This window comes from Pundamilia nyererei, unplaced genomic scaffold, assembly GCF_000239375.1.
Source record: "Pundamilia nyererei isolate P.nyererei 1_Seehausen unplaced genomic scaffold, PunNye1.0 scaffold00045, whole genome shotgun sequence".
Lineage (NCBI taxonomy): Eukaryota > Metazoa > Chordata > Actinopteri > Cichliformes > Cichlidae > Pundamilia > Pundamilia nyererei.
Genome location: NW_005187446.1, coordinates 1719989 through 1731272, shown reverse-complemented (window position 1 = coordinate 1731272; position 11284 = coordinate 1719989). Strand labels below are relative to the sequence as shown.

The 11284-nt window shown below is 43.8% G+C and overlaps 1 protein-coding gene across 1 annotated transcript; it reads right to left on the bottom strand.

Annotated features, from left to right (window-relative positions):
• Positions 1-2338: 2338 nt before the first annotated feature.
• On the bottom strand, positions 2339-10667 carry rasip1 (Ras interacting protein 1). The gene is made up of 16 exons (XM_013910542.1): positions 10400-10667; positions 9605-9726; positions 8908-9359; positions 8474-8734; positions 8123-8364; positions 7879-8043; positions 7145-7349; positions 6600-6898; positions 6333-6494; positions 5369-5409; positions 4941-5095; positions 4675-4787; positions 3585-3879; positions 3214-3377; positions 2985-3126; positions 2339-2882 (listed from the first exon to the last, which is right to left on the bottom strand). The coding sequence occupies exons 2-16, from the start codon at positions 9724-9726 to the stop codon at positions 2704-2706; spliced, it is 2997 nt and encodes a 998-aa protein (XP_013765996.1). The 5' UTR covers positions 10400-10667; the 3' UTR covers positions 2339-2703.
• Between the last annotated feature and the right edge of the window lie 617 nt (positions 10668-11284).

The window sequence follows — 11284 nt, the reverse complement described above, 5'->3', positions numbered from 1 at the left end:
ACTAACAGTGGACAGCCTCAGCTCGGTGGATCTGACCTCACAGGGGTTCCTTTATATCACGGCCTATGCCTGTGTGCATTTGTGTGTAGGTGCATGCATGCATGCACCAAAAAAAAGGAAGAAGAAGAAGTTTATGTGTTTATGTGAGGAGTTCACGTTTGGGTGATGTAACTAGGAGAAAACAAATCTGTCCCTTGAGCTTTTCTCTTGGCCTTGTAATCACCCCACTGAGGCTCTGCTGTCTGGTTCATCATCAGTCTCCCCATCACCAACCTCAGCTTCAGCCTGTCGTCTGTCTGCGTCTCACAGATGTCTCTCCAAGCATCCCTGACCTTCTCCTCAATTATCTCAAACCCCACACAGATTCTTACATCCCCCAGTCTGTCTTTTTTTGTTGTCTCTGACAGGGACATGCACATTATTCCACTTTCAGCTGACTTCACGCTACAACTACCTTTAGTTTGCACTTGAACCTCACAAGTCTCATTTCTTTGTCCTATATGAGTGATCCAGTAGTCAGCATTTTCTGCCCTTTTTGCCTGACATATGACCTGAAAAACCTTCTTATACTGTAGGCTTTAGGATGACGCAAGGCTCAGGTAAAGTGCTACCAGATCGCAAATAGATACTGACGCTGTGCCAGGTTGTAGCTGTTAGCGTTAAGTGTGAGAGCCACAGGCTTTTTCACTCCTGTGTGTACAACAATGAGCACAATCACTGTGGTCCACTGGGCCTCACACCAGCAGCATTGCGTTACCACCCGTGCCTCCCTACTGTTCTCCTTTTCTTTTCATCCTTCCCTCCTTTTCTCCTCTGACTCAGCCGTTTTGTAGGAAACTCCGTCCCTTTGAAGAAGGGAAGTATCTTTCATTACTCGACAGCAGGGAGAGAGAAAGAGATGATAGGGACGGAATAACTGCCCCATTGTCTTCACCCCCTCCCTCCATCCACCAATGATAATTGTGTCGGGCTAATTACAGAGAGCTGCAACAACAGGTGTGGGGCTGTGCACCTGGGTAAAGAAGTGTACTTAGTCCTTGTGTGTGTGTCAGACAGAAAAAAAGAAAAAAAAGAAAAGAGTTGTGCGTCTCTGTGTGACTACGCAATTCTGGGAGAAAGTGGGGCTGACATGCACAGTTTGTTAGTGATTGAGATCACAGAAAACCTTGTGTGTGTCACATCCTTACAAAACCTCACTTGTTAGTGATAGTACTCAGACACTGGTCACCGCATTGTATCACAGACTACTGTATTATCACACAATGAGCACGGACCTATACCAGTCTGTCTTCCATCTGTGTTTAATTATAAAGCTACAAACTACATCTGTATGGCATTACTGGAAAGTTTAAATTAGCACACAACGCAGTCTCACTCTCACTCATACGCCACATTGAATTTCAAATGAGAGTGATTACAATCACCTAATTGATGAATTTAACCACAGGGGGCCTCTCCTCATGATTCATAATCTATAACTGGTCTATTTCAGTGGCATGTTTTTCAGTGTCGGCACAGTAAGAAAGCGGGGGAACAGAACCAGTGGCAACAGTAATGATGTAAGCAGGGGTCTCCCACGGGACTGATGTGTTTTTGGAAATTCTTTGGCTTTTTACCGTAAAGGAACTCATCTGAGAAGCTGACCGGAAGAAAGGAAGCCATTTGGATGGACGCCAAAGGAGGAGCGTGATAACTTTCTCTGAGACGTCACAGAGCTTCATACTCAAAATAAAGAAAGTTGGGAACTGTTTTCTAAAGACGTTTGGCTGACCCCGCAGTTAAATTGACTGGATATTGCCAAACTGGAACAGACGCATTTTCAAGTTACTCACTCTCAATGATGATATCACCTGTCTGCTGTCTACTCACGAGAACTTCTTGCTGTTTTGTGCTTAATGAGCTGGACTTTTTCTTCAGGGACCCAGGGGGATCGCACCACATTAATGAAAAAGGAAACCCTACACACCAGGAGTGAAAACTCACTCCTGCTTTTAAGTAACCAGCTTTGGCCTTTACAACAGCTCACCTTGGTAAAGGTAACCTTTGTGTGCGATGATCACAGTCTCATTTGCTCGCTGAGTCATGACCCCTGCGTAAAATGATGCCATTATTACAGGAAATGAGAATGTGCTTTGGATCAGTCGATAATGCAGTTGTACGGTCACCTCCTTAGTCAGGCAGTTCTACCTGCAGACTCATCGGTTAACCTACAAGTGGAGTGAGTCCTGCATCGCCACCTTGTGGAATGTTTCTTTGGTGTAGAAGCAAAGGTGTGTGCCAAGCCCCAGGGGCCCCGCTGTGGGAAACAAGCTTGTCAAAGACCATGCGGAAACTGTAAGTCTTTTAGGCTTGAATTCAGCATTTTATTAAAAACAAGTAGTTTGAAAACATACACGGAAGCCAAGGAAAACAGCCACGTAAAGCACAACACTATGTTACCTAACAGACATGGGGTTTTGCTCCTTGATTTCAAACAAATCCTATAAAGGCATGACAGAGCTAGTACATTTATTTAGCTAGACAATATCTAAGTGAATAAATGAGATGATATGAAGTGTGAGGAAAACCAACAACCAGCCAATAAAAATACAGAAAGCACGTCCAGTTTGCATTATTTTCTGGTGTCCAGTTTGATGTTTTTGGTGATATCCTTTTTTTTTTTACTTCTATGAGACATTAATACAGAGACATATAAGGGCTTCCTCAGAGCCGAGTCCTCTGATTGGCTGGGAGCTCATCCTGGTCGAGTCCCCACAAGAAGGTGCGGAGACGTGTAACTTCTTTTTGTAGCTCAGGGCTTGGGATTGGCTGGGAGAGGTCAAGGCGTGGTGTCTCATTTGGCAGGATAAGAGGAGGATGGTCCAAAAAGCTCTCAAAGATGTCTGAAAAATGAGAAAAGGTTGAGAAACAGTTTACTTGACATATAATGCCACTATTCATTATAGTTATTAAATGTTCAATCATAAGCCCTTTTGATTTATTACCTCCACTGAGTTCAGTGCCTGGCGGAGGGGCCCAGGATGCCGGTGGAGCTCTGCTGGGTCCCAGCTTGTAATGGGTGAGCAGGTGGTGCAACTGAGAAGGACTTAACAAAGCATGTTCTTCCTGTAGACTGGCCCAGGATGACTTGGAGATAAGAAGTTAATGGAGGAGATGTTAGATGGCATTCTAGGAGAAGGCTCAAAGGGCATGTTGTACATGCAGCTGTGTTACCTGGATGAGTCGAGTCTTGGGAATACACAGGAAGTTGACTGTGACTGACAGTTTCTTCATAAACTCTGAGGCAATGTCTCCTAATCCTGCACCCTGTAGCCAGTCCAGAACCAGGTCTAGGTTTGTTCGGATCTGTACTGCTCTGGACCATGAAAACAGTCCGTCTGAAAAGAGGGGGAGAGGATGTTGGAGAAAACAGAAAAAACATTTGAAAAAAGCTAATTTTGTTTGTTTTATCAGGAGTAAAGCAGTGAGTCTTCCTTTTATCCAAAAGGTCACTTTTATCATCTCTAGCTTCAGTTTTTACAAAGTGATACCGTATTTATTGCTGAATTAACCACACAGGATTTCTTTGCCCCGTGCCTTCTCACCTCTCTCCAGCAAAGTATTGAGCAAGGAGGTATTGGTGAAGAAGAAGAGGTAGCCGAAGGTTTGCGAGGTGAGCGGTGGGGAAAGACATGCCTCCCGTGACAGCATCAGGGAACAGCGATACACTTCCACAAGTCCAGCAACCTTGGGCGGCAAGGTGGACACATCATCTACCTCTTCTTCTCCTCCTCTTTTCTCTTCTCCCTCTGCAGCCTGAGCTCCATCCTTCTCTTTCTCCTTCTCCTCGCTGGAAAATGGGTTGGTGTCCAGAAGGGCTGGAAGAAGGGAGTACAGTGTCTTTGTGGACAGAAAGAGAAAAAAAAGTAAGTTCATTTTTATATTAAAAATATTATAAAAATCCGGAAATGATGGATGTTGAATGGACAGTATAAACTGGAATGAATTAAGTGGAAGAAGATGTTAAGATGATTTGTAGCAACACTTGAAGTGATGGCTATCACAATAGTTTGTACAGGTCCAGATCTCTGACCTTGGTGACTTTTCCTCTAGCGCCATCATCAGGTTAAGCTTTTAATCTTGTGCTCATAAGCAAATGCACAACTATACAACACTAATGACACTTCTGTTAAACTCACTTTCACTTTCTGCTAAATCATAGATTGTATCATGCTGGGACTCTTACTGAAGATGACTAACATGCTAAAAATTACACCGTCAACATGCTTGCATCGGCTTTCTGGACATGTTATCCTCTAGTATTGCTATTTCCATGTCAGTATGTTCCAATTCAATACAGGTTTTCCACACAAAGCCAAAAAAGTATGATTTCACAAATGAGTACATCCTAAGTATGGTCTCAGAATGCAATGCACAAAGGGACTGGAGGAGCTGCATGCAGCTGGAGAAAATTAAAATCAATTGTGGGTGGTGGTGAGCTTGTTCCAGAAAGGAACAGTTTTTATGTCTTAAGAAAGTAATTTGTGCTGTCTCTCTGAGGTTAAATAGAAGTGGCTATCCGGAGTTACAGTTTAAAAGGGCATGCAACATTGCACATAAAATGGTAACGTTAATTTGAAGACAAAGCACATCGGAGTATGTGGACCGCTGTATCTGGCTTTTTTTCCACTTTACCTTGGTAAGGTGATACACACACTGCTGGAAGGTGTGCATAATGACATCATCCAGCTGTGCCAGAGCTTCTGAGCAGGTGTCCATATCAGCTGTCAAAACTGGATCCCCAGGGGCTTCAAAGAAACAATCATTATGATCAATTCCAGGCTCAGTGTCAGCTTTGATTTCTCTGTTTAGCTTTGCCAAATTCCTGTGCCAGCTTATACGTTTGATCTTCTAAAGGTGCCCCCCCCCCCCCCCTTCTGTTGTTTTCCAGTTATTCTCACCTTCAAACTCCCACTCTTTCTCCATCACTTCTACTTTAACCTGGAAGAAGTTGAGGAGCTCCGTGGCATTTGACATCCAGAACATGAGAGGTCGAAGGTCAGATGACAGTTTCTGGACGTTTGGCGTGCTTATCTCTCCTTCTTGCTCTGTTGAACTGGACAACACATTTAAGTAATTCCAAAGTTATGTTTGCTATCAAGTATTGTGAACATTCCCCTGTCAGGTTTGTGTTTGTAAAAGCAAAACGCTCCATACTGAAGTAAAAATAGACTGAGTTATTATTATCTAGCTATATTCGAGACAATGCTTCCATCATACCACAAAAATTTACCAAAGACATAACAGCACAGGCACAAATGTATCATGAATCACTCAGCTGGAAATCTCTAAACAGAGGAAACATTACGTAGAACATAAATATTCTTACTTTTGCGTGGGATGCTTATCCCCAAATTCCTTAATGTTATCCTGCAAAGATAGTTGGAAACAGAAGAGACGAGACTTAGTGTGGGGGTGGAGGAGGGGGAGTGGAGTCTAGCCCTGCAGCCTGGACAGTTAGAGCAGATTTTCCAGCGGGAGGGAAGTGACATCAGCCCATCCTCACTCCTGCTCACAAGCCAGTAGGCCACAATGAAGGGCATATGTCTGTCTGCTGGTTTTTCTGTCTGACTTAATGTGGCATTCTCAATCTGCCTACCTGAGGTTTATCTGCCAGACTTGTTTAAGTGTGGTCACGACCATACTGTCATTAAATATAAAAAACTTAACATTTGTTCCATAGATGAGCCACTCTCTGACTTCCTCCAACATATTATTAATTCACACGTCACAGATATGATTATATATGTTGTATTTTTTTAATTACACAAGCAGCATGACCCTTTGGAAAGCAATGTCTCCCAGTTGGTCCATTAATTTTGTCCAAGTTATCTTAACAGCTGGTGAATTGATGGCCTTGAGCTTTGGTCTAGAGACTCATGGTCCCCAGTGGATGAATCCTTCTGAATTTGCTGATCCTTTGAATGTTTTATTGACACTAAGACGGAAAATGGAAAGACTGGAACGATAAATTGAATTCAGGTGCGCAAAGTAGGTTTGAAATAGTAATAAGTAATTTATTTCAGCGGGCAACAGATATAAAAGAATACACCAACATGAATCAGCTCGCACCTTCTTTTCACTGGGAGGCTGAGATTGTTGTGTTTTAGTGACATATTTTGACACCCATCTCCTGACTTTTTATGTAATGCCATTTAAAGTTTTAATTTTGTCCAATACTTTGGTTTGTGACCAGCAAATGCTAAATTGAGGATTGCAAAAACAAGATGTGAACAAGTAACAATACCAAACATGACATCAAGCTATTGTTTTTGTTTATTTGTGTTACTTACCCACACAATTTCTTTTATTAGATTGGCTGACTTGAGCAATATCTGTGGTAGGAGAGCAGGGTCCAGGTGTTTGGAGGCATGATCTATCATGATTGACAGGAGATAAGCAGGAGCTAAAGGCCCGCCTCCAGAGTCTGGAGAGGAATTTCTGGAGATGATCTCCTATGAGAAAAGTAAAGGATCAACACATATATGTATAAATAAAAGTTTATTTCGACTAGATAACTACAGTCAGACTATAAGAAGTCTGCTATTTTCCCTTCTTACCTGTAACAAGGAATCGGCGTGACGAGAATGGAATTTCAACACGGCCTCAGTGGAGCCCAGGTACTGCCTCAGAGCTTCCTGTCTGTCCACCAACCCTGAAGGGCAGCAGGTGGTGGAGGCATCAGTCTGCCATGGCAAGGTCAGTGCCAGCGGTGGAGGCGGAGTCACACGAGGGTCACGATACAAGAAAAGAAAGTGGTTCCCCAGACCAATCACATCGCCCGGCTTTAGGACCGTCTCCCTGTAAAGGGCCACTCCATTGTGTGTAACTGCACCTCCTCTGAAAGGTCGCATCAGGGCTGGGATAAAATTCATAAAATATTATTGAGTTTAAATTTACCCACCAGTTTATGACAGTCATGTCAAGGTAAATTATTCCCTGTGAACTAGCATTTGACAAAAATGGAGAGGAAGAATCCTCTTTTAACAGGAATAACATTGAGAACAATGATGTCCTACTTTGGATGAACAATCTACCTTCTCTAGTTTTGTATTTTCTGCAAGAGAGTGCAGCAAGACTCTAACGATGATCTGTGCCGGTGTACCTTGTCCAGTGGGTGTCTCTGGAACAGCGGAGTCTCTCCGGACTAGTAAGTGTCTAGCCAAAAGGTCAGGAGCAGACAGGAACGTGTCCACCTTCAGCGGCCTCTTCCCCTTCCTCTCTCTTTCTCTATCCTTCTCTCTCTCCCTTATTGTGGGTTTCCTTCCAAACACATGCATATGTCCCGACATGATGTACAAAACAAAATCCTACACAAAACACACAGTGGATCAGTGAGTCAGGGAGGTCTGTTATCTTTTAAGTGTTATAGTTTATATCAATCTTCTATCAGATGTTAAGCCAAACAGAAGGCAGTCGATAAGGAATGAAGTGTGTCACAGTTTGTTACAATGGAGACCTGTGTGAGGTCATTGTGTGAGATGAAGTGATGTACACAGGGGGGTTTTGTGCATTTGATGGATACATTTTCTGGCATTGTGCTGCTCAGAGGCTGTTTTGTGCTGGGTGGTGAATGGGAGAAGCGTGTAGAGGGATGGAAACCCTGATGGTATGTGGCGATTACAGACATGCAGGTATGATGTAATGCACAGGGTGCGTGCACGCGTGTGCACAACTCCACTACAGCCATGCCTGCGCTTTTGCTAATGCGCACATGAGAGCGCATGTCAACGAGTACGTTGCTGTTTATGTGTGTTTATGTGTTTACATGATGTACGTGTGCGTGGGTGTTGTTTGCGAGAATTTGTATGGGCGATACCATCTGTCAGCATGTCTTGCCTTGCTCTGATCGTAACCCTGTAGCAACAGGAAGTAAGGCCGGTCTGTAGGTGGAAGGATCAGACTTTGTGACATCACTTCCAGGTCACAGCTGGAATAATCCTTCTCATCCTCTGCCGGCTGGTTTGTCCATCCAACCTTCCCTTCAGCTTTCGACGCCCTGATCTGCAGAAATGGTTTATGATTGTTAGAAGACCGAACGTGTGGTCAGTTCAGCTTCTACTTACTGCAGCCTTCTCTTTACCTCTCCTGGCTGTGGGTTGATCATGCTCACAATGTTCTTCCTGTCATGCACCCCTGCGCTGTTGTTAGGCCGGTTTCCAGAACCGCGGGGGTCGTTGCTGACGTGATTGCCTTGGCGACGTCGCAGACTGAGGTTCATGTCACTGATGCTCCTCCTCAGCTCTGTGTTCCTTCCACGGTGACCCCGTTCGCCCTCCTCTGCTCCGCCACCTGATGACATCCTGCTCCGCCGCCAGCGCACACCTGTTGCCCAGACAACCCAAGTATCAATCAGCTTTGCCCTGTGCTGTGCATAAATGGTCAATTTTTTCTTTTCTTGCCACTGTACCTATCTGCTGCATCTCATACGTACCTTGGTAGTTCTCTCCCTCCCTCTCACGCTCCTTCTCCCTCTCTAACTCTTCTCTCTCATAGTCTTCCTTCCTTTGGATTTCAAAGCGCCGCTCAAATCCATCCTTAGGCCGCCACATGTCCACTAACAACAAAGGACATTCCCACGGGGCAACGCTTCTCCGGCACTCTGTCTCCCATTTGATAGCTCCATCTGGCTGCTGGATGGGCTTTCCAATGACATCACACAATAGGAAGTCTTCAGGGCTGTGTTTCTGGAGAACTAGAAAGTAATGGAGGAAAGGGGGAATGAGGGGGAGGGTAATTATTTTTCCATAACACTGCTATTTATGTTTATATAAAGTCATTCCCAATTGGTAAAAAAATTTTAAGCAAACAATTCCTAGTCATGGATCGCAGCAGAGGTCCAAATGAGCCAAAATTTCCCTTTCATACCTGCGTCATCTGTCTCCTCCCGCTCTCTTTCAGTGTAGCGAGTGATGACCTGGGCAATGAGTTGCCTGGCTGTGGAGTGTATGTTGGCCAGCAGGGAGCGATAATTGGCTCCACTGGAGAGTGCATCTCCATAGATTTTGATCAGGCCTGGGGCAGAGGAAGAAGCAGGGGGCAAGTAGTGGTGGGAGGAGGGGGCTGCCGAATGAGCCCAAACTTCTCTCTCCTTCTCTCCCACTGCCCGGTCCCGGTCACTGTTGGAACGCCCCCGTAAGAAGAGATGGGAAAGGCGCTTAGCACGGGACTGGGGTGCAGCAGGCCGCGGCCTGAGGAAGGCCGGGGAAGGAGATGGGGATGGGGTAGGGGAAGCCAGCGAGGGGGTGGAGTTAGAAAGGGAAGAGGAAGGAGCAGAGGGGGCCTCGTGGAGAGAGGCTGCGTCAGAGCTGGTAGTCGACCTGGAAACAACAGAGGAGGGAAGACAGATGGAGGAGAGAGGAAGCAGAAAGGAAGGGACAAGTCAGCTGTGAGTTATGACTGACAAACAACAAGGACTAAAATAAATGGAAGACATGAATACAAATGACAGTGGAAGTGAGATAAGATAAGATCAATACACAAACTAATTCTACATGCAGGACACAAGTAGGAACAAAACTAAAGATTAATTTAAAAAAAGCGAATTAAAGAAGTTTAGACCAACTTGACAGAGAGCGCGCTGGGCCAACGACCACCAAGCTTTGCAAAGTGTTTCCTGGGGGAGTTGATCCACAAACCCACTGGGAAATGGAGTTTTCTGAATCGAGGACTGCCAGATCCCTCCATCTGACCGAGAAGAATTCAGATATTAAAGGGCAATTCTCTCTAAAATCAACTTAATAACTCATCTTTTTATAAGATATATAAACATTAGGTTTCCCTTAATAATATTTCTCTGCACCATACCAAAGGCTGTGTGTCACCAGTGCCAGGATATAAACAATATAACAATGGAATGATGTCAACCTTCAAAAATATCAACAGGATACCTACAGCAGGTTGTCAACATGGTAAAAACAAATGAAAAGACATTAGCCCTCCCTACAGCCCCTGAAAATCCCAGTGTGTTTTCCTATCCTCAAACAGGAAGTGTGTTTTGTAGGACTCAGGTCCAGCTGTCGCAGTGACAGGGAAAAACCCACTCCAAAGGTCACTGCCTGTCCAATTCTCTGTAACACTTCTATTTAACCTACCATCACAATTTAGGATAACATGTTTTCTTTTAGCTACGATTAGAATTTTGAGATAAAGGCTAGTACTGTGTTGAAAATGAGTTCCTTTTTAAAGTTGTTCCCTCAGACACGCCATTTCTCGACATGCGTCCACACCTAAAATCTGTTATTGGTATTCTAGGCAGAAAGGCCTCCTCTCCTAGAAAACCATGTTGGGATATTTTCACAGAATTCTAAATACTACAAGAAAGAAATTACTCAAATTATTTGGTTTTGAACAAACTTACCCACAGTTACTTCAAATCCTTTTTATAGTGTGTTTTGATTATCCTTTGCCACCAAAATGCCAATGCGCAGCTCAAAGTACCCTAAAAAATGTGCGCTCGTCCTTCTCCTCAGGATGAAAATCCATTTTCTAAAGGCCTCGGCTCCTTAAAAATGGACAAAGGTATCTTTAATTCTAATAATTCTTTTTTCTTCTGTTAAAGAAAATGCCCCTTTACATTAGTTTTTTACTCTAAGTGGCTGCTACCTCCCTCTCTGGCTCTCGGGCGCTCTGGGTCTATAGATAGAGAAACCAACCCATTGTTCTAAGTGACAGAATTTCCTTCCTTTGCTTTGGACAACACCTATATCCTGACTGAGTGAGAAAGAGAGGCAGAGATTGGTAGAAGTGAGAGAACGGTAAATTTACACACACAAACACACACATCGGTGTTTGGCACCCTGTTGGGAATATAATATACTGTATTGTACTCTGCACAAAACAATCTCGATATCTATCTTTTTGCCCATCTGAGTTAAATGAAAATGTCACAGAATAAAGCTAAATTATATGAAAAAGCCTTAATGGGTTTAAAAGACTATTTTTGATTTAAACCAGGTACTGTGACGTGATTTATGATGAGAAAGACTATCACAGTGCTCAACAAAATGCAAGGAAGTTTGAAGTTTTGCTGAAAAGAGGATGAAGGAAATGCACACAGTGAGACAGGAAGCTAGAGCGAGACACCTGTGATCTTTGACCTGGTCTTCAACAGGAAGATGTTGATGGAAAGAGAAAGGACACTGTCACAGTCATCATAAAGGGCTAATAAAGTTTGTCCCATTACAAAGACTCCTCCACCATTTCCAAGTTCTTACCATGACTAAAAGAGAAAATAATATATTAC

Excerpts from the sequence above, each read along its gene's own strand:
- rasip1 (XM_013910542.1), bottom strand. The coding sequence starts at position 9,726 with ATGGAGGGATCTGGCAGTCCTCGATTCAGAAAACTCCATTTCCCAGTG. Across the intron at positions 5,410-6,332 it reads TAATAAAAGAAATTGTGTGG|GATAACATTAAGGAATTTGG; the intron begins GTAAGTAACACA and ends CTATCTTTGCAG. Across the intron at positions 2,883-2,984 it reads AGGCACTGAACTCAGTGGAG|ACATCTTTGAGAGCTTTTTG; the intron begins GTAATAAATCAA and ends CTCATTTTTCAG.